At 36.9% G+C, this 24,140-nt stretch overlaps 1 protein-coding gene across 1 annotated transcript in view; it reads right to left on the reverse strand.

Annotated features, from left to right (window-relative positions):
• LOC107086181 (RNA-binding motif, single-stranded-interacting protein 3) overlaps positions 1–24,140 on the reverse strand; it is a 272,957-nt gene that overhangs the window by 179,632 nt on the left and 69,185 nt on the right. Inside the window, exon 4 of the mRNA XM_015376965.1 lies at positions 1,109–1,200. Within this exon, the coding sequence (XP_015232451.1) occupies positions 1,109–1,200 (92 nt within the window). The remainder of the gene's footprint in view (positions 1–1,108; positions 1,201–24,140) is intronic.

Consider the following 24,140-nt stretch of genomic DNA (forward strand, 5'->3'; position numbering starts at 1 on the left):
TGACTCTCTTACTCTACCTCCATAAATCCAAAAACTGCCCCCTCTGTCATTGCGTTGCTGTATTTGTTTTTACAGGTGTGACATAGGTTACAGTGGACAGGGCATTCTATCATTTCAGCAACCTAACTTTCTGCAAACATTAAATACTCTAAGGCAAAATAAACTTTTTTCTTGTTGTACCTCCAGTACAAGAAAAATAGGTTCCTGCAGAGTACAGTATGCAACAGACTTAAAGCAAGCAGGGGGGAGTTTTACCTGAGCAGATAAGATTACATTTTGATCATTCTTTGCCATGTTTCCCATAGTTAAAGCTAAGCTCCATTAATACTATAGATAACAAATGATCAGAATTCTTCACCGCCTAATGGGGGAGGTGGGTTGCCACCAAATTGTTTCCAGATTGGTTGCTTATAAAGTTGGTTCATGGGCTTGTAGTTCTTTCAAAATCTAATTACACCAAAGATCCTTAGCCAAAACCACAACACTCAACAGAGATAAGTGTTGTTCTCTAAATTTGACAGACTTGTAAAACTTTAAACACCAAAATATAAAAAACAATTAAATGAAACAATACTGGTATTTAACTGAATTTACAGTTCTGAAACTGCAGGTATATCATTCTGCAGCTATGAATCAAGAAACATTAAAAAAAGGGTCCTAAGTTTATCAGATGTTTATTCTAAGTTTTTTTTTTTTTGCAGTCAATCTTTTAAATCTGAACCATCAATATATTAATAATGTATAAATATGTATACATGTGTATTGTATAGCCATGTATCTTCTAGTATCTTGTAATGAGGTTAATATTCTGGGAACATGCCACATTGTTGGTAATGGTTAGGTTTAGGGTAAGATTCTTGGTTAGGCCATAGAAATGAATGCAAAGTCCGCGTATGGATAGCTGGACATAACATGTGGGTGTGTATGTATACTTGTAGCCACAGTAAGAAGACTTGTTTTTATAAATTTCGAGTAACATCAGTTAGATCTTGGTGTTCATTCTTGCTTGTGTAATACAATTAAACAACAACAGTTTACTCACAGATAAAATGTGAGAACATCGTGTCGACCCATGCCTATACAGCAAATAGTGAGAAACCCTCCTTACCTTGGCCATTTGGGCTTGCACCCCAGTGGCTTTTAGAGATGACACAGCCTTCTGTGCTGCAGCTGGGCTGTCAAAATCCACAAAGCCATAACCTTTAAAAACAAGAAAAAATGCAAAGTGAGAAATAATAAACACTAGTGAGGAAAAAATGAGTGCAGATGACTAACAAGTACAATGACAGGCACTTGGTAATTGTAGCAGTAATAGGTTGGTAACATGACTACAGAGGCTGCCAGTTTTCATATCTGGTGAGCAGTACATTGTTTGATAATTAGCGACACTGACGTTCATAGGGGGATGCTATGCATCTTAATTAGTGGCATGGATGAGCGATTTAGTAATAACAAACCCAGGCACCCTGCCCACCTCTACATCCACACATTCTGATCCACTAACTCACACACGGTTACGCACACTTTGAGCAAACACCCATAAACAAAGGCACACTGAGTAGTTGTTTGTGGCAGGCTGTGGTTTAATGATGGCTCATATGCATTAATTTCAATTAAGGTAATGATCATTTCTGAAAAGTTCATGATTTAAAAGCACTGATTAAAGAATATTGCAGATACTTGAATAAACATAGAGATGTTAATTAATTCTTGAAAACACCACTTTATCCTGTTCAGCCTTTTGATTTTTGGAGACTGAAGCTGGCGGACCCACATCATGTTTTTCAATGGCCAGCATATTAACTCAACCCCATTTCACAGCCTCCATAATCCTCTCCCCGGTAACAAATCTCCCAAAGTTTGACAGCATATGAGAGCTACTGCCATTTCTTTCTCTCTCTCATCCTCATAAAGACACACTTTATAAATTTCCCAGAATTTAACCTCGCTGTTCATCTTCTTACAGCCTTTTTCGATCCATCTATTTCTCCAAAACACTTTCCCTCTCCGTCTGTCCCTCGCATTTCTGTCGACATTAACAGTCACCAGCCCCCATCTGGAAATTCATCAAAGCAGGAAAGCAGGGGGGAATGAAATCTGTGACTGTGATTTATGAGTTATTGTGATCCTGACGTTCTGCGGGATGTATCGTAGACGGGGGTCACGTCTGTGTTAATTAAAATTTGGTGGCGGATTAAAAGCAGTCAATGGTGCCCTGTGATCCACTGTTTCAGGAGGAAAGTGTAATTAGAACAGGATAATAGCTGAAAGATTTTCAGGCAGGGGGGTTAAGCATAAACTCACAAATGTTTAAGTACGCATGAAACCTTACTTTAAGCCAGTCGTACATGTGGACAGTTTATGCAAGCAGAGAGGATGTTGCCTTCTCTCTCTCATTTGTGCTGTGGTGGAGAGAGGGTCATTTTCTTGTTGGAAGGCGGTTAGGGAGAGCAGCGTAATGTGAAAATCATAACCTGTGGTGGAAGAGAAATCGAGCGCGAGACCTGATTAATGGCCAGCTGTTAGAGTGGCTCTGGGAGGGGTGGCTCTTTAATTGTGGAAATATGAAGAGCCAGAGTAATATGTCCTGATTCAAGTAGGTGGGCTTTAAAAGAACCGTTTTTATTTTCTAGAAACGGTCATTTTTATTGAGGATTATTTTCAAGTTGCAATTATACAGTACTTTTTGTTACATCAAATAGAAAGTAATATCATTTAAATGCATTTGACGAATCTAAGAGTGCTGCAGAGTTTGGCCCTATGCTAGAAAATACTTCATAGTGAATATGGGTATGCAAACACTTTTAGAGACAAAGCTTTTTTGTGCAGAACTGGACTTGTTTAAAACATATCCAACTAAATAATTGTTAGACATTCACTGTGTGAAAATGAAAATAATAAAAGAATGCCTTTGACATTTTGTCACAACTAAAACCTGTCATGTAAATTGTTATGGACATACAGTAGCAACATTTTATTTTGGTCCAATCTGATTACAAAAAAATACTCTAACTTCTTTATCCATTATATTACTGGTGGCAAACTGCAAATAGCAATACTAATAAAGAAAAAAAAATCTCTGAAGTTCCTCTAAGGTCTGGCTGCTTCCATGATTAATGCCTTCTATGTTTATAATATGATTTTAGGTAGGCCATCATGTATGTGGTGGTAAGTTTGAGGTGGCATACTTTCCTTAATTTGTGGTAATAGATTAGCCAATGTTCAGTAAGAAATATAGTTATCTCTTCCTCTAAAGTATTTTACAACTTTATCCTTTTTATGTCTGCTGTATTTGTTGTAATATTTTCTAATAAAACCTCAGCAGCTTTAATAAAAAAATCTCTATAGATGAAATTTCACATAAATTTATTTCCTAATAAGTTAAGTTATTTACTCTTCTGACACAAGGACCTAAAAAACTAAGGCTAATATATGCTGAACATTAGCCAATAAGAATCACAGAGTCAGCTAATTACTGCATGGAAATCTCTTATTTCTTAACATACTCTTATATGGGAAAGAGTCATAAAGAAAACATTAACATTCCAGAAACCTGAAAACAGCATATGGAAAATAATATCAGCTGTATTGAATAAATAGCAATAATAAAAAATAGAAAACCATCAAAGAAGCCTTTCTTTTACTTTTTAAAGCTTGGCAGAGGACCCTGCCTCCTTAACGTATGTCTACAGTTGGAAGCTGAAGTAGACATGTTTAAGTGAAGCTGTCAAAATAATTGAGAAATCACAATAAATCCCTCTGAAATATTGTGTTGAAGCATACTATTACATAAACTGGAAAGTCTCAGAAAAGCCTGGGAACACGTTTTGATGATCAATCATTTGGATATGCCTATAGATGATGGAAACAGCATTTAACCCAGACGTTTTTGATAAGACAGCTTTTGAAAATAATGCAATCCATAACGTCAGACATCCTAATCTTTTATGCCGTGGATTTATCGACTGGGTATAACATTTTGCACCACCATCTGTCTTCCTGTGTGTTTTTTATTTTTTATTTTTTCATGAAAACTCTGAAGAATAAATGAATTGAACCAGATGCAAAAGCTTTAAGCTAAACTCAGACAAAAAGATTCCTAGCTTTTAAGCCTAAGTGGTCTTTACATAAGTGCTAACATATAATTTTTTTTTTTAGACTTATATTTTCACTGCAGCATCTTACATGTAGTATCTGCTCAAGTAATTCAGAATTTCCCTTCAATTTTATAGGAGTTTTAATGGTTTATATCTGTTGAACAATTTACCCTTTAAATAAACTTATACTTATTACTAATAAATTTTTTCATTGCTGTTAGTTATTTCTTTTTGTATATTTTCAACACACAAGATATGACAACATTACTGCATGATTTTTCGTTCCTCTGATAATGATACTGAAACGTTTTTATTTTGGATGATGTGACAAAAATAAAGGGCAATTTCCCTTTAGTTCCACTCAGAGCTTTTTAACTCTGCATTTAGAGGAAGCATGTAACTTAACTGAGGGCCCCTGGGAAATGATTCACTTTAATAATCAGAATATTCCAATAGTGAACATATGAATTTGCTGATTACAAATTTAATATTCACTGCATTACCACCTGGAGTGCACTTACCAAACTTTAAACAGACAGAGGATTTTAGAAATGCTGACCCATATTCTCAGAGGTGGGAGGAGAGAGAGGCAGAGAGAGAAAGAAATGGGTATGGAGGAGAGCAAAAATGAATGAAATATGCATACAGTACAAAAGGAAGATTAAAAAAGGGTTTTCTAGGGTCAGTTGAAGAATGCTAAACTGACGCAGCACAGATAAATCCTGTTTGCTCTTTTATTGTGAAGTAATTCCACTTTTTACTGCATGAACGTTATGACTTTGTGTGTGATGTTTGACCTATAATCACTGGGTAAATCTATTAAAAGGTTTTAACTATAGAAAAACAGTTTGATAATGAGGGATATAAAGACTCAAAACGCTCAAATTGTCCTTTTGTTAGGCAGAATAGTTGAGTCATTATCATTGGTGCACTCTGAATGAAACAGCAATTACTGTATTCTGAGTCTTGCAAAGAATTTCAAAGGAAAACTGAAAGTATAGGCTAATACATTTAAGAATGAAATATAACACATTATTACTTCTTAGAAATAGACAAGATACAAACATATGAATTTCAAAATAATATTAGAAAATTACAGCCCTACATTTTCATACATTTTTCCTTGTAATGCTATTAATATTTTGCATGTAATTAGTGCTCAGTTACCAGCAACTGTTACCTTTTTAGCAGCCGATAGTTAACATTAACTTAACCCTAGGGTTTATTAAATATATTTGAAGAGTTATGAAGGGTAAAAAAAGATCCTGAAAAATTTCTAAAGTGATTAAAGCTGAACTTCAAACTCAAGGAACATCATTGTCAGATAACACCACTCGTTTGAGCCAATGTGGACCTAATGGGAGAAGACCAAGGAGGACACAAACCATAAAAAAGCCAGACTAGACTGCCAAACTACATGCTCACAAACAACAAGGCAACTCAGCTCTATGGTATATGGTCACAGATAGAAAAATAAAGCATATTAAGAATAGAACACTGTCTCTACTGTGAAACATGAAGAAGGCTCAGTCACAGTCTAAGGTTGCTTTGCATCTTCTGGCACACTGCGTCTTGAATCTATGCAGGGTACAACAGAATCCCATAACTTTCAAGGGATTCTAGAGAGAAATGTGATGCCAAACGTCAGACAGCTTGGATTCTGTGACAGGTCATGGATCTGACACAGGTTAATGAACCAAAACACACAGCTGAAAACTGTGTTTATGATCTAAATATTGATCTAAATACTATTCAGCTTCTTTGGAAGGAGCTGAAATATGCCATCTGGGAAAGGCACCTTTCAAACCTGAGACAACTGGATCAGTTTGCTCATGAGGAGTGGACCAGAATACCTGCTTAGAGGTGCAGAAGTCTTAATGTCAGATAGAAGAATACTTTGATTGCAGTAATTGCTTAAGTTAAATGTACTATAATTTTTGTCCAGTCATGTTTCATTAGTTCATTTAAAAAAAAAATCATTCTCTTGCATTATCGTTGAAAAGCAATGTCTCACTTGTTTTATTTTCATAGATTATTTTATTTATTATTACTGTTGTCAGATTCAAAATATGGGTTTTTATTTTATTTGACAAGAGGAAACTACAACTTTGGACAGGTGTGTATATATTAGATGCATATCACTCCTCTCTCTGTGCCTAAAATATGCCCCACAAAAGACTTTGTTAGCCATTAATTTAAATAACTATATTAACAGTTAAGACGGCCAATAAAAACAAAACATAAATCTAAATAAAGGTTTTAGGAAGCAAATAATTTTATTTGGAAATCAACTTTAGTTTAAGTTGGAAATAGAAGACATTTATACATTGTGTAAATCCAACATCGCACCAGCAAAATAATTGGAGTATATTTGAGAGTTGCAAATCCTGAGGTTTCAAAAGATAAAAAAAAAAACCCTGGGGCAGTTTGACCAGCTGGTTTTGTGAAATTACTTAAAAAGGACACTTCATGAATCTCCATTGAAATTCAGGGAAGAAACCTAACAGAGCACCGTACTTATCCACAACCATTTGGGAAATTATCCATGTGATGTGCTTTCAGGTGTTTAATGAAGTTGACAAATGTTAATAGTTTAAAATGTAATAACCTACCTGGAACATAAACACTCCTGCTTAGTTTTTTTTTTTTTTGTATAATGACAAAGTCCTTTGTTACTTTGCTCTGAATTATTCACACTAGTATTGGATACTGTATGAAGTGCCAAAACTTACAATACGCTCAAATTAAGGACAACGGTGGAGTGACCAAAAATGTGCTTACATATTTAGAAAACATGGAAAAACTCAATTAAAAAAATTATAGAATAAGAGATAAGTATGAAATATGATGCAGCATGATATGATAATGAAGATATAATTTGAATTTCAAGTGCAGCAATTGTCTGGATTTTATTTTGGACAAGATATTAAAGAAGAATGCTGACTGAAATATAAATACAGTAGCAGCTATTCAAAATGGCCCTTCCCAGGCGAATGGCAGCCCAATTCCCTGCAGCTCCCAGCAAAATCCCCTCCAACTTCCTGCCACTTCTCCTGGGCGAACATATGTTTTACTCTGACTTCAGCCTTTCACTGAATTACAGGGTTTGACCAGGAGATAACACTTCCCTTTAGATCTTAATGTCCACAAATCATGACAACTAATATTTTACAAATATACAAATATTGATGTTTAAAAAGGAATTGAGGGGACCAGCTGAGGACAAATCAAGGACGGTGGAAATTTTGAATGGCTATTACTGTAAGGATGATTATAATCTTGCAAGATCTTCTTGATTCATATTTTGAATCTCAATAATTAAGAGAGAAAAACCACCCCCAACAGAGGGGGTGCTCTCAGGTTCCAGCTCTCACAAACCTACAACGCAGCGATAGAGTTGATTCCTTCCTTCCATCATCTCAAACCCATATCGCCATGCAGGTAACCATGACATTTTGCCCTACCGACTCCCTTTTAAGAGGCATAGGCCAGTATCTGGTATTGCAGGCTGACAAAGACCTCAACGACTCCCCATTACAAAGGGGTGGATATTTTCTTTCCGTTCAATTTGCATGTTTTCTGAGCCACAGCAAGGCTTTGTTGGACTAATCTATAAAGCTTGGAACTCAAGGCAAATCCAGACATTTTGAATTGAAAAAGCTTCCTGGATGGGCGGCACAACATCTTGAAACTTGGAAAACAAAGTCCAGTAGATTGTTTTTAACTTTTCTGGAATGACTATGACCTGGATGACTGAGAATCTTGACCATCATAAATCTCAATAATATTACACAAATATGTCAAGCAGGCAGAGGATATAAGTTTTATGCTCCTGCGAAATGACCCTCAAGTGACTCATTTTCAGCATATGAATAGCTGATTTCTATGCTAATGCAATGTCTGTGTCAAGCATGTTTGCAGCCACAGAAACTCCTACTGTTGCACTGGCACTTGATGGGCCACTTAACTCAAGAAAAAGTCAATCATTTTGTTAAAGAAGTGTGGTCAAACAGCAATGTTATACACTTTAGAAAGAAGTACATGCAGATGTTGCCAAGAAAGGATTTCTCAAGCCAAGCAAATGCTTTGCAGCCTCTGCATTCAATGAGTGTGCTCTAAAGTTACAATCTCAAGTGGGATGCAGAGGGCAAGGTGTTGCTTTAAAGCTTCTGTGCAGACACAAACACCCAATCGATAGCTGTCACTTAAAAGAAGCTCAAAGTGATGGACTACATGCGTGGTTGCTGATAATATTGTGTAGTTGCACACTAATATGTGCTGAAGGACACGTGCACACGTGCACACAGGGACAATGACACACTACACGCACTCTCACGGACACACGATCGGAGTGTAACGTGCAGACACACAGGCAGTCTCTTTGAGAGGAATAAAGAGAACATGAGCTGCCATATCATATTTCCTGGTCTGGGTCTAGCTGGTAGCCTGTCAAGATAAAAAGGACCATCTTCAATCAGTTACAACATGGCAGTGCTACACTATCATAGCCTTTACTCTCTGCTCTTTGGATATGCTTGTGTGTACAGGAGGCAGGGTGCTCCTTAACACAGTCTCTCTAAGAAGGTGTAGTAGCATAGTGGATGTCACCTCAAGCTACAGGCAAACACACACACACACACACAGCAGTTTTCAGCGGAGAGTGGAGATAAGGGACTCATTACAGGAAGAATCGACGTATCAATCAACGTTGCATCATTCATGCATTCGCCATCAAATTATGCTAATCCTAATTACTTCTGGGGAAATTACTATTCTTTATCTGCTAATAGTCAGGATTGTTTGGGGTATTCCTGCCTACAACGTTCACTATTATTCTCCTCAATATATCAATTTTTCACATTCTCATATTCAGCACTAATGATCCCATTTTACATCCCATAGAATAGAATAATAATGCTCTAAGCATTAATAATGAATCAATGTCAAGTTACAGGGCTTACAATGGCATGCCAGGCAATTGTTTACATCTCTGTGAACCATAAAGTAAGTCCTGAAGTCGCTGGTGTATGTAAATTATTAATATCTTTGGTTACACGTTTGCACATGACTCAAACTCTACATGGACCAAAAAATATGCTTATGTAAAAAGTAATTGCCCATTCGGAGAAAGATTATTTGCTAATAAAAATGCTGAATTGAAAGTGGGCGGGGCTGTGGTGCAGGGGTTAAGCGTACATCCAATGTGCATAGGCCTAATTACAGGTTTGAGTCCTGGCATAGTGAACTTTGCCGCATGTCTTCCTCTCTCTAATCCTGTTTACCGTCTGCATACTTTCAGGAAATATAAAAATAATCATAAATGCCACTAGAGCCTAATAAATATTTTTTCTATAATCTTTTTGCTTCTGTAAACCCAAGAATTTCCCCATTGTGGGACAATAAAGTGATTTCTATTCTGTTCTATTCTAAATAACTAGTGACACTTATTGTACACAGCTGCATTTTGTATAAGGCTGTTCTATCTAAATAATTGTAATTTCAAACAAAATTTATTTTCATAATGTTAAGTTAAGTTACTCACACTCCTGGCAGATTTTGATTAAAGTTTTGTTTTTTGTTTTTATTTCTGGCACTTTGATGCTTGTTTTTACTGAAAGTTATATTAAAGATCTAGAGATAACGGTGATGGAATGGAGATCTTTTTACCCGCCTTTTTTTTTTAAATATGGATAGTTGAAAGTGGTGATTTATAATACAATAAAAAATAAGAATAAATTACATAAATACTTTTAATTAATTACTAGAAGAAAGCATCTTGCTTACAGGATAATTTTGTAAAAAAAAAAAAACACAAACAAAAGAAAAAACAACAAGGGCTATAATACAATTTTCACATTTTATATGTAAATGTATAGCCATCTATAACATACTATGCAATAGGATTATTAGATCATTAGCAAATTATTTGATGCTTACATATCAGCTAAAAACATCTGTTAAATTAGAATCAAATTTGATATAACATCAAAATAGTCATAAATGGGAGGCCAAATTGGTTAAAAATGTGTGTATTAGTGAAATGCAGTTAGAGAACAGGACATTTGCATCCTGGAGAGGTCGCTAGTTTGAGGCTGCCACTCTACAATATATCCTGATGAAGGCCCTTAGCCCCAGAGCACTGCCTATGTGCTGCATGATGCTCAATGATCCCTATAGTAGGTAGACGATAAAATTTATTTCAGTCAAATACAGTTTATTTATACTTTGTGGTGCTACATAAAAATTAGTAGTTTTTTTCACTACAAAATGTTTTGTAACGAATAACAGAAATGGCAACAAGGATGATTATATAATTAATATTAAAGATGATAATTATAATGATGATGATGATAAACAAATAATTCAATGAAAGTATAAAGTAACAATAACATGCTCAGTATCTAATAACAAGGCAAAAACTACATTTGAGATCTGCTATAAAAAGCACTGATAATATAAATTAATTGTATGATCTACAAATTTTTATAGTAAGGTTTTTTTTCTGTTAATATTTTTTTGCCTCAATATTTTAAGTATAAAATGGTACACATCTGTTACATCTTGATCAAAATTATGTGAAAGAGTTGAATATTTGGATAAATAAAATATGAAAGAAGTTGACAGTAGCTACAGACCACAGGATATGCAGATAACTAATGACAACTAACTTGCACCAAAGCTTATAATTGGTCAAATATATATAAATTGATCTATTTATAAGGGCTAAGCCTAAACCACACACATTAAATATGTTTGTCTTTGCATAGTAATTCATTTGTACATGTGCTGAGTAAAAGCCTCTCAGCGATGCAGGGTGGGTGGGTGTTTTGGGGGGCTGTGGTAAGCTGTACAAACACTGAGGCAGGGAAAGGTGGTTTTATAAAGGGGAAAAAGGCATCCATGACTAACTGTGGTCAGGCCAAGACCGCCTTGGTCACACTCCAAACCAAAAGCAGAGCATCCCGACTGGGACTGCATTGCTCTGTCCTCCATTTACCCCGCACCACCAGCAGCTGAGCTGGGATACAGTCTGTGGCTCCTAAACCATGTGTATTTGTGGAGCAAGTGCAAACACTTGCATGTGACCTTCACATTTCTAATGCTCTCGTGTGTACATGTGTTGGCACAGGAGTAAACAAAAGAGGACGATAGATTTATCTCTTTGTTGCAGCATCCCACAGAGAAACATCTGCATTGCAAATACCCTCTCAATCATATGTAGTTAAAACTTGCAACCACATCGCTGTCATTGGTGCAGTAACACTGCAGAAAAGTGACAAGGCACAAGCTGATTTCTCTACCAATGTTGCATCTGACATCCATTAAATAAACAGCTTTGCTTCAATTTGGGATTAAAACAAAGCTCTAAATTCCTCCTACAGCCTCACAAATTGGAGGCCAGTCACTTTTCTTCACCACTGTCCAAATACTACCTTTCTCATGCTTGGCAAGAAAACTCATTTGTTAAAAAATAACACAACGAAGACTATTTTTCTTTAGACATTTGTGACAAGATAGCAGCAGAGGCAATTAACTTATCAACCTTCCAATGGATTTATAGTTAAAGCATACATCTTGCCCTAGAGCAGCTGGCTTATTAGCTCCATAGTATTTCTTGTCATTTCATTTTGCAGGTGTAGGAGTGTCCTTGTCAGGAAGCCGCAGTCAGAATCTGCAGAGGGCAGAGAGCCAGGGCTCGGGGCCAAGGAGGCCACTAGCAGCTCATTGTGACGATGACAAACTGAGCACACGGTTGAAAAAAAAAAAAGAATGCTTCATCCAATATCTGGGCAAGCATTATAAATGAGATCTATATAACTTCGAGGCACTTAAATTACATGTTCACACAGACATCAACACTGCCTGCACTTTGGGAATCAATGTAGAGATTTCACATTAAGGGGAAATTGGTTCTAGGACCATATTTATTTTTGTAATTAGTAATCCTTAAATGAGATTTGATGGGTTTTATTGGGCAAAGTAAAGCTTAAACATAAGAAAATGCTGTCCATATTCAATTATTTGAAAAGAACAAGACTGCAAGAGAAATTCTAACTTAACATTTACTTGTAGCTGATTTATTTAAAGTCACTTTTCACATTTGAATACCTTTGCATAAACAGTATAAACTGTGTTCCTTCATCCACACACATTCTCAGTGAGGGTTTTGGTGGGCAGACAGAGAAAATGTCTCTATCACTCGTAGAGGAGGATGAGCACATCAGGGGCTTCTAATTAGCTGATGACCCTGCTCTACCTCTTGAGCCACAGCCGCCCACAATCAATTAATCTAATAACCCAACTGGCTAAGAGATTCTCAGAAAGCATCAATTTTCTTATTGAGCTATTGCTTTATTATGCAACAATATTGAAGCTTCAAGCTGACCTAAACAAAGGAAGTGTTTTAGTTGAGTTTTAAAACACTTTTTTTCCCTTACTTTTTTGTTTAATAAAGACTATGAGAGCTTTGGTGGTTCCATAAAAACACAGAAAGGGACAGTTGTGTTTTCCACAGCCAAAAGACCACATTGGTGCCAATTTATTCTCTAAAAGACATATTTTCCACTAGATCTTGATCCACTATTTTTTGTCTTGATTTTACTTTTGTAAAGGTGATCAAAGTACCAAGTCAATTTAAGTACACAAATCATGTTATTTGTCTTTCTGTATTTGCAAATAGATGTTTTGGTGTCATCTGCATAATTCATGCATGTAAACATCAACTAATCTTTGCCAATTTTGACAGGGAGGGCCATGCAATGTAAAACCATTATGAAATCTGAGGCAAACCCTGAATTAAGGGGAGCCGGAAGCACAAAAGAAATCTTTAGACCTTTTATACTGGTGAAGATTCTCAGTCATTCAGGTCATAGTCATTCCAAAAAGTTTAAATAAAGTTAAAAAACAAACCACTGGACTTTGTTTTCCAAGTTTGAAGACGTAACACTTCCCATTCAGGAAGCTTTCTCAACTTGCCATTTATCTTTATACACAATTACTTTAAGACAACTTTTTTAATCCATCACCTTATAGATTTTTCTCTTTACAGACCATACTGGTAAAAGAAAATAAAAAAATGTTTACTATGTAATTTGCTCTCATCTATGTCCTCCCTTCTCCTCATTGTTTCTCTTTTTCCTGTCTTACGATTATTTCCTAATTTTCTCATATCTGTTCCCCATCATTAGCTTCAGCATTGCACCATATGGCATTTAGCGCGTTTCCAGATATATATTCAGAATGTGATTTAAATGACTTTTCTCCTTGAATGTGCTTTAAGGAGAAATTCAGTAGCGGCATTCCCATTTATGATGTGTTCATTTGAAAAAAAAGCATCACTATAAGTGACCCAGTTTTACATATAAAATGAAATATTCTCTGCAGCAGACACGGATAAGTTTGGTAACAAAACCAAAGCCAGTTTTTAAATTGCAGAAACACATTGCCTCCTATAATTCTGTTTTTAAAATGGAAAAGTAGAGGGATGGTGCACCTCAAGGACTTCGGCTCTTAATGTTTGGACCTTCTCAGTCTTACAGCTGCTCTGAGCTCATATACGGGGTTATTCAAAGAGGATGCTGAGCTGGAGGAATATACGCCAATTGTGCGTTCCTACATCGCCTTCTTCACTAATGCTGTTATAGCCACAAGAACAATCAGGGATTTTTTTTCCATGCAGAGACTTTCGGTCAATAACCCCACGTAGTGTTAAAACCCTGGATGCAGGGGATCAGGAGACAGCAGGGTCCGGAGAGGGTAGAAAAGAGAAGACACAGGTACAAGCATGAAATTGTGGAGAAAGTTCCCAATTGGAAACCCACGCAACATGTGGAGAGGCATCAGGGCCAGCAGGAATAGCAAATAACGGATAATAGAACACTGAGCCATTGCTCGGCCATGATCCAGCTCCGCCTGACACCTTAAACGGCTTCTTTGCATGCTGTGACCTTCCAAGCAGCAGGAAGTTTGAATATCATCAACCGTCAGAGCTGCAGCATCAGCCTCTCATCCTTCAGCTGCGGGGGGTGAGCTCCGCATAAAAAAAGTAAACATCAATGAGGCTTCAGGTACAGATGGGGTGTCAAGTTGAACCATGTTTTTTCAGACATCCTCAACCTCTCCCTAAAGCTTTCCCTGCTTCCCTCCTGCCTGAAGTCCTCTAGTATTGTGCTTCTGTACAAAAAAAAGAAACCCCAAAACATTGCCTGCTTCAATAATTACCTCTTTGTGGTTCATGATGATGTCTCTTTAGCAGTTCACACGGCTCTGACTCATATTCAACATCCTGATTCATACCTTAAGTTACCTTTGTGAGGTTCAGCTCAGCCTTCGACATTGTTCTTCCAGACATGCTGCCCCAAAAACTCTCCAACCTGGGTTTATCTGCACTGCTTTGCTCCTTGATCAATGACTAACTAACAGGAACTCACTAACAGGTCCTTAAGTGGAGAACCTCACATTTCCCACCCAAATCCTTAACACCAGCTAACAATAAGGTTGTATTCTTAGCACTTTGCATACAGGACTCCTTGGTCACCCATATTACAAACATAATTGATACGTTTGCAGACAACACCACCATGAGTGACATTCATTTTGAAAGAGTAGAGAGAGGTTAGAGTGAACTTGCAACTGTACGTAGACCGGGAACCTCCTTTCCAGAGGAAAAAAACAGCAGATTCTAGAGCTGCTCCTAAATATGTTGGTAAATTACGTTCGTTGGGCTTGAAAGCATCTTTGCTTGAGCTTTGTTTTTGTTATACTGTTCAAACCTAGATGGTGCAACATGAATCTGCATACAGATGCAAACTGTGAAAAATGTGCTCTCTTTGTTACGACTACTCAACATATATATTAATTTATTGGGTAAAAAAAATGCATTGACTTGTCTAAGTAACAGTAACAGATTCAAATGCAATGCTAGTGTTGCAGTGTCCCATGTTCTCCCATGCCATCTTTACACCACATCGTTATCAGAAAAATAAGGGGACTTGGTGAAGTAAAAAGTAAGTTTTTTTTGGAAAAATTATTTTTGGTTGATCACAAAATACATACATCAGATGACTGAACCGTCAAATAACAGGGTTTAAATATTTTCACTCAGGTTGGCTGTGATGTATCTAATAACTCAGATAAATACACAATTTCAAAAACACAAATGGAAAGTGCCATTTTATGCAAATTTCCGAACATAAATGTACAAAAACAGGACGTTGCCAACATAGAAATATATGCATCCATGTGAGGACACACAGCGGATTACAGCTACCTAGTAAAAGTGTACCAACACCTTTGCTTACATGCAGAATTTAAAACACTGCTGAACAGTAGCTCACTGGTGTTCCCCAGTAGACATATTGCTACACAAAGAGCAGGTGCAGCTCTTCTTTCACACTTCTATTTCACTTGACTTATGAAGTGTCTTAAAATAACCATTCCACCATTTTCCACCTAAACCTTGAGATTTCACACTTTTGTATTCAAACATGGAACTACAGTATCACCTGCAGCTCCATTGAATCCTCACTTTGGGGTCAGTTTAATAAACAACAAGAACGCAAAGCTAAGCACAAGGTGACAAGCTCAATATTTGAAGAAAAAAAAACAAAACTGAAACTGAATTATTGAAAGCATGTGTAAGTGAAACAAATTAAGAAAATCTATAAGCAGAGGTAAACCTTTAGATTTAGGATAAAGGCAAATAATCTGCATATCCAAATAATATAAAGCTCATTTTATCAGGTCTTACATTTATTAGTCAATCATGAGAAACTGCACCACCACCCACATCTACCCTTCTATTCATTGGTTTCATATGATTTATTTATGATTTTTACATCTAAGAGCTAAGGTTTGCAACTAACCTATTGCACACTGATTAAACACATCTTAGGGCAGTTGGAGTTTTAACCTTATCACTGTTTTTATTTATATCTTCAGGTGACATCAGGTAAGATATAAATGTTCAACATGGGAGGATGTATGTAAAGCTGTGTATACTCGGCCAAAAGCGGCAAATATGAGATTTAACTGATAATTCTGAAATTGTATAAAGTATTACAGAATGTTGTAAGATTCTTGAAATTACCTCCAGTTATTTGTCAACAGTTATGATTAATGTGTTAAGAGTTGAAATTTACCAAGAAATTATTTTCTTCCAAATTTAGCATATTGCAGAAGTGCAATCGCCCTGGATTTCAAAAAGCATTTAGGAAGAGTGACTTTTTTTTAAATTTGATTTAAATTCAGGTAAAGATAGAAGTTGGCTTCTGATGTGAGCTGGTATTACCACAGATGAGCAAGTTTTTGGGAGCTAAAAATAGACAAAAAATCTGAACCGATTGAATAGGGTAGGGTTTGCTTGCTGCTTCATAAATAGTAGACAGACATTGATAAAGCATTTGATCGCAAGATTGAAGGGTTTGTGACTGCCAATAAAATACAAAATCGGAGATAAAGAACAAGTAAAACAAGAAATAAAGAGGTTTGGGTTGGTCCCTCAGAGTGTGGTAAATAAATTGCAAAATCTTTTTGAGGAGTTTTCTACCAAACATATTGACTTAACAGTTAGAAAAGAACAATCAACAAGAAAATAGAAAAAACAAAAGAACCCCAGAAGGACAATAAAATGCAAGTGACTGTTGATACATGCTCATCAGGATGAAGTCTGCAAGTTAATTATGCAATCTGCTTGGTTTTCTAAATAAAAAAAAACTTTTTAACCAATCCAACTAAATGATTTAATTGATCCGCCTCTGTGAATTGCCTTGAGATGATGTGTTGTGAATTTGTATTCTATGATTAAACTGAATTAAGATAAGATGCAAAGTTGACAGGTTCCCTAAGATATTTTAAAAATGCTTCTGTATCCTATCTTGCAAGAAAAGCAAATTAAACATGCCAAAACTTTTTGATCGCCTGAAAATGCTTGTTCCTCAGAATCTCTCCTCAGCACGACCCCACACAAGATGAACAATAAATCCATACACATAAACAGGAGACAGTCACGGCGCATGTGAAAACAGAACAGGAAGTGGTTAGGGTACAAAAGGTCAGAGCTCAAGGAATGTGCTTCTCATAGCCAAGCTTCATCTAGTTATGACAAGCCAGGCCATTCGGATATCTACTTGGTAAATGGCCAGCTTAAAGCTCACAAGAATGGAGACAGAAATGTTGGGGGTGGTGCTGGAAGTGGCTTCTTGTGTGTATGTGTGATTAGAAGATGTTAACAAAGGCTGTTGGTGTTATCCAGTAAGGTTCTGCATGCTGAATCTGCCCAGATCAATGTGATTATCTCTCAGCTATAGCTAATTAGAGTCATTAATTCACAATGCAAGTAGGAAACAGCACCAGAGTTACTTTCCCTTTCTCCTTTGGCTGATCTCGACTTTCTCTGGAATTGCTCTGGGAGTGCACAGGCACTTGGAAAAGGTCTGTGTGTTGGCCACACTTCAGTCGAGATTCTCATCTGCACATAATTCACTTTCAAAGGGCAGAGAGGGCGGTAAAAAGAATCCTTAATTGCGCCGGCACAGTGTCCAACATAGACAAATGTTTATATCTTGGCCCTCTAATGAGAAACCAATAACAGATGCAAAAAGCATTCTTTGCCACCCCCTCAGACCCCATATCCACTACAAATACACATGGACGTGACAATGAGAAACTGGCCGTTTTGGGGAACGTCATCTCATTAATCAATAGCACTCATGTTTAGAGTCACGTGATACTCTACTTACGCACTGATGCAGCAATAAATCTGTTATACAGAATGTGACTTTGTCTGCATTTCTCTATTCAATTGATCCTTGGTTGAGGGCAGTTCTTTAGAGTTTAAAGCTCCTGTAAGTCTTTTTAAGTCCAGTAAAGAGACTGTCTGAACTATTAACAAGGAAAATGGCATGCAGTTATATATTTTTTAATTTAAGTATAAATCTTGTTATAGCATTCATTCAAGTTTCTATGACATACTAGCTTAAGCGAAACAGGCAGTCACCATTAGCATAGATACATTATTCATTCATCCATCCATCAATCTTCTTCCTCTTATCCGGCAGGGTCACAGAGGTGCTGGTGCCTTCTCCAGCAGTAAATGGGTGAAAGGTGACTTACACCCTGGACACCAGTCACCAGTATATAGCAGGGAAGTGACATACAACCTAGCACACACAATTTGAGACCCTGATTGACCTAACAGTCCTGATTTTGAACTGGGGAAGGAAGCAGGACTGCCCAGAAAGATTCCACACATGCATGGGGAGAATATCTAAACTCCATAAAAAAAATACCTTAGTTATCGAACCCATCTGTATGGGGAGAATGCTACAAACTGTGCCATCATGCAGTATCTAATTGGCAGGTTTCGATATTTTAAGTTAATTTAGGTGTTAATATCTGCATCAGCAGTGCCGTCTCTGTCTCCCTGCCAGCTCCCTTATCAGCTTCTATGACTGGTTGATGTGGCGTGTCAAGCAGCAAAAGTTAAATTTTTACAACTCCAGCAGATGCTGCTTGTGAAGCGTGTCACGTGCGTCAGATGCCCAGAAGCTCATGAGGTGCTGCTTCAGCTGCTCAGATGCATCAAGATGCGCTGCTTCCGCTGACCAACCACTGACTTTGCATATAAACCAGCTGCTTTTGCTGCTTCTATTGCGTGCTGTCTGAACATAGCCTCATGTTCGAGGTTAAACTGGCACAAAATAATGAAGGAATAAGAAAGCAGAGTATGTAAATAACAAATTAATGATAGTGAGTAGAGGAGCTGGTAGACCCACAACAAGGGAGAAAAATGTGAACGTATAAAATTCCAAATTATTGAATAGCTCATGAAGCCCTGATTGGGGAAAAAAATACTGCAACAATGAAGACCTTGGCAGTTGTCTGTGACAGAAAATATGCAAAGGGTTGTGAAGAGTATGCTGGCTTGGATAGGTTATTTGTATAAGAGTATTCAGATAGAGATGGAACAGGGAAGAGTTTGAAACCTTGCCAATAAGGCCAAAGGTCCTAAATGCAGCCAGTTTCACAGCTACTTCATCTGGGTGGGATCCACCATTTTGTCCAAGAAGTTTCTCAGACATCCGCTGGTTTAGTCTAAAGTGTTAGGATTTAGTCTGAATAAGAATACCCAGAAGTCCATTAAGCAAACCAAACAATTTACATAAGACTCAGTTCAATTACATAAACCTAGTGATGAGCTGTGTAAAAGGTCCAGCCAAAATTATACTACAACTCCAAGTGTTCCAGATATAACTTGCTAAGAGACAAACCAAAAACTAATGGGAGGGCATGTTTATATCGGAGTGCGCCTGTTTATAGGGTTTAATGTTTAAAAATGACTTAATTCAAGGGGATAAAACAGGAAGTCACTATGTTTCACATCATACTACTCGTATAACAGAGTAAATGTGATATTTCTTTAAGGATAAACTTTTGTGGAAGGCCCTTAAAAGTTTTTAGCATCCTGGTATTAAATGATTGGCAAGACCTAAGGGGGAAAAAATGAATAGCATATTGCGGAACACAGAGACAAGAACATATCTTCTCATCTCATCTGTTCCTGACAATTTACTCTGGTGGGCCTGTCACAGCGGAGCGCCAGTCTGGCCTGTGAATCTCTCCGCTGTTTTATCTCCCAGCAGCAGAGTAGGGAAACGAAGGTCCTGCAAAGGGCTAAGGTCATTTCCTGTGCCTCCAGGCTCTGACAGAAAAAAATAGTTTCTTCATTCGGTCAGCCCTGTTTTATTTCAATTGCAGACGCTGCCTTTTAGAGGGCCCTTGTGGGCATGGATGGCAAATGAGTGGCTCTGTATTGTTACATCCTATCCTCTTCCTACCACCCCCTGTCATCTTTGATCTACACTTTATATCATAGCGGTATTTCTTAAAGTATGTGTGAAAGTATGGAGGCGGCTATGAGAGGCCGGAAAATACAAAAGAGGAGGAGATGAGTAGAGAGCAACTGTGAAATAAAGAGCTGAACGATTCCCCTCATCCAGAGCCCTTTAATGCCCTGAAGTCCTTTCATAACTTCCTGTCTCTCTCTGAACTGGGAAAAGCACATGTGAGTAGTAGGAATGCACTGTTTATATGCAACTGATGGTTGTGTGTGTGTGTGTGTCACAAAGGAAGGCAGAAGCGAGAGAGTGAGTCAGAACTGGCATGATAGAGGCTCAATAAAGGGCCTGCATGGTGCGGTGGTGGAGGAGAGCAGCCAGAGCAGGCAGACAGGCACACATGCTGGGATGTTAGGAAGAAGAGTGATAGATCTATTGCATGGCCACTGTTGCTGCAAGAGCAGAACACACCTCAGGCAGATGGATGGGAAGTGTGTGTAGGGGTGCGATTAATCTTTGCGAGTGTGCCCTTTGTATTGGACTGCGTGGGAGAGTTGTGTTACATGGTCTTGGAGTGCAGTTTGAGATGTGGTACTTCAAACAGGGCTTTACAGTACTTCTACAGCTACTCAGGGCAAATGTAGTAGACAGATGTATGGTAGAGAAGAAACAACTGCAGGTTCACGTTGTTGCGTGGGTATTTGTCATGGTTTGTGTTTGTTTGTGCTTTAGAATACACCTGACCTGTAAGCACAGAAAGCATCAACACTTCTTTTTCTGCCACACTCCCACTCCTACTATTCCACCAAGCATCTTACCTAGTATTCTCTACTCCATCGTCTTGATTGTTCAGTCTAATTCTCTTTTATAGTTTTTATTGTAGAAACACAAAAGTTAAACCAGAACTAGAAACTTAAAATGGTCTTAAAGAAGATCAATACTCAAACACTTTCTTAGCTACATCTACTTTATAAAGTGTGTTCAGATGTTTGATATTTGAAGAAATGTTTAGTTACATGGAAGCAGTAAAATAAATTCCTGATATCATAATCTACACCACTGAAGTAGACTTAACAGAATCCATACTGGGCTTTTTGATGAGATAAGAAATAAGACTTATCTGACTTTGAATGTAGTATGACTGGGGTACAAGAAGAGCTGCTATGAATATTTAAAAAAACAGCTTATCTATTGGCATTTTTACTTACAAATGTATTTCAGAGAAGTGGCATGGACTTTAATTAAAAACTAAAAAGAAGTATATACACAACAAAAATAATTATAGATGGATAAATCATTAGCACATTTATGTAACAAGTTTCTTATTTATGAGCATAATCTGCAACACTTTTATTGAAAAGTTTGAAAAATATAAATGTTTTGAATTTCTTTTGTGTTATATAATTTAATGTTCATCTTTCAATATTTCAATCCTGTTTAATAAAACAGTATATCACCAATGAGGCCAACCATAATATTATTATTGTGTTTTTATGAGCAGGGTTCGATGTGATCTAGCTTTTGCTTAAAGACTGTCCTCATCATCGTTCTACATGAGTTTTTTTTCTCTGATTGGATTGAAAATCATGAAATCACACTACAAAATAAATAAGGGAGGAACTGAGCCAAAGGTTAAGGTTATAGATTGTACAAAATCTATAAAAATATAGAGATGGTCATAGTGTAAATATATATTACTAAAAGACACCCAAACTGTCTTTGAGCAATTTATCACAATGTTGTGTGTCTATAATTATGTCTCCTTTAAAATCCAGAAAGTTTCAACTTTAAAAAGATTTTTGGATGCATACTAAAGTTGAGGATTTATTTATTATTTTCTTTTTTTTGGTGTCAATTTTATTTTAACAAAATAATCGCAGATTAATTTTTTTAAGGCTGGCAGGTCCTTTATGTTGGATTTTTTCCCCCCTCCTTAAGCAATACCTGTCTGCCTCCCTTCCACTCATAAAATACGCTTGTTATGTTCTCCTCTTGGCATCTCAGTAGTATTGCATACCAATACTACTGGTAAGTTATGACAGAAGTTGTTTCTCACACAAGTGTTTAACTGGCTTGACTTTTTTGTTATAGCGTGTGTTGCTTATATAACTCTAGTTAGGAGGATACAGAAAGTTGTAAACACTTGATTTCTTCATTTTTCTCAAGCACTGTTTTACAAAGCAGTTTGTACCTTCTTTATAGTCCCACTAAAATTCACTTTCATTTGAATTCTGAATTCAGATTTATATAACCTACAGGCATTCATTGTTGTCTTTACTATCCAGCAGGAGCTGTCAAGATGATCAAAGTTTGTTCTCTCTGCTAAATATTGGAGTTGTTTGACCCTGAGAGAACTGCCTGGTGGGACAGACTCAAATGTAGCAAAGAAAACTGAATCACCTTGAAAGGCCATGCTTTAGAGACTGGAAAACCGCAAAAAGCAATTAAAAGTATTGATACAACTTCAATAGATTTTTTAACTGTGCTTCCAGGCACCTTAAGGCAAGTATCACACCATTTTTCTTCTCATGATTCCTCTAATTCCTCCTCTTTTACAGTTTCTCCGTTTAAGTCTTTGCTGATTTTTTTTCCATTACTAAATGTAAAAATTGAGTAAACTGTATTACAGTATCTGCAGCCAATCCTGGCCTGTAGCAAACACACGAAGACAACTAGGATGACTGCAATACTAAGTAAGGTTTATACAATATATTTAAGCTTGTTAATGCTCAACATATTCTGGTATTATAAAAAAGAAAAAGGGACCAATGGGCCTTGTGCCACTGCTGCCTTTAAAGCAGGCAGCATTGACCAAGATATGGTGACTTCCATGAATCCTTCCTGCAGTGTAAATGCATCAGGTTCCTAAATCACTGCCTCCCAACTTGCAGAGTCCTTGAGGGATTTTAATCTAACAAAGACATTGCTACCAAAAAAGCATGGATGAAAGTAGTCCTAAATTCTTGCTGATGTACAGTAATGCCATAAGCCTTGATATTATTTTTGTACATTGGTGGGACCATTGGGCTTCATACAAAAACATTTTCATGTTCTTGTCATATATTTGTCTCACAATTCGTCAGATTCCACAAACTTTCTTAACTGTAGTAAATAATCGTATTTAATCCTCTATGTGATGCACTCCACGTGTGAGCACGCAGTCCTGAGAACTGTAAATCTACATTATCACTGCCCCATATAACAGTACAAATTGCCACTCCCAATGCTGTGCATGAACACCTGTGTGTTCATGCACAGCAATGGCATTGAAGACAAAGTCGAAAAACTGTAAAGGTTTGCGGATCGAGGTCTGACTGAGAGCAGCAGAATTAAAGGACCAGTAAAAAGCCAAGTAGTGGAGAATAAAATACAAGAGCTTTAAATCCAGTGGTTGCACTGTTACAAAGGGAAAAATAAATTCATGATGAATAATTTCATCCAAAAACAGTCAATAAAAACTACTGACAGAAGCAAGAGGTGCAACATACTATATGCTATATATACTTAATGAGTTCAACTTCATCCAACATAACCGTTCTGCTAAATCTCCTTTTGATAGACAGACACAGCTGTACTGTAAATCTCCAGACCACATCTGCCATCCCTTCATCGTACTCTCTCTCACAATGCATAAACATATATAAAAAGTCGACTGCAAAACTCTAATTTAATGAAGTCCGTAATGTAAATATTCAGCATTTAGTGTAACAAAGCCAATGAGATGCCGTGGAGTGAAATTAATGCCATTATTACCGCTGAACCTTTCATCCATTCTTTGTTCCAGATATTATTTTATCGGAGCTTGATCTCTGACTGATTTTTCTTTTGACAAAATGACATAAAATTCAACCCTTCTCCTCTGGATGACAACATGTAAGTTGCAAGTATTGATCGATAGAATACAATTTTAATTTATAAATGCTGAGTTGCATAATATATAATTATGTAGCCTAATAAAATGGACAATTGCTTCTAAAATAAACAAATGTAGTAATTTCATTAAAAACAGGGTTTGAAAGAGCTGATTGGTTGTGCAAGACTCCTATGTCAAGTTTAGGGCACTTCTTAAATTTGTTAGTAGCTTAGAGGTGATTAGTAATAGGAGAAAAATGGTGGCTGCAACGTTTTTTCCTAAATAACCGTTACGAACCATTTAAGAACAAATTTGTTAGTACAAACAGATCCTACATGAAGCCCAATGTGCATG

Source organism: Cyprinodon variegatus, unplaced genomic scaffold (assembly GCF_000732505.1).
Source record: "Cyprinodon variegatus isolate N-32 unplaced genomic scaffold, C_variegatus-1.0 Scaffold144, whole genome shotgun sequence".
NCBI classification, from domain to species: domain Eukaryota; kingdom Metazoa; phylum Chordata; class Actinopteri; order Cyprinodontiformes; family Cyprinodontidae; genus Cyprinodon; species Cyprinodon variegatus.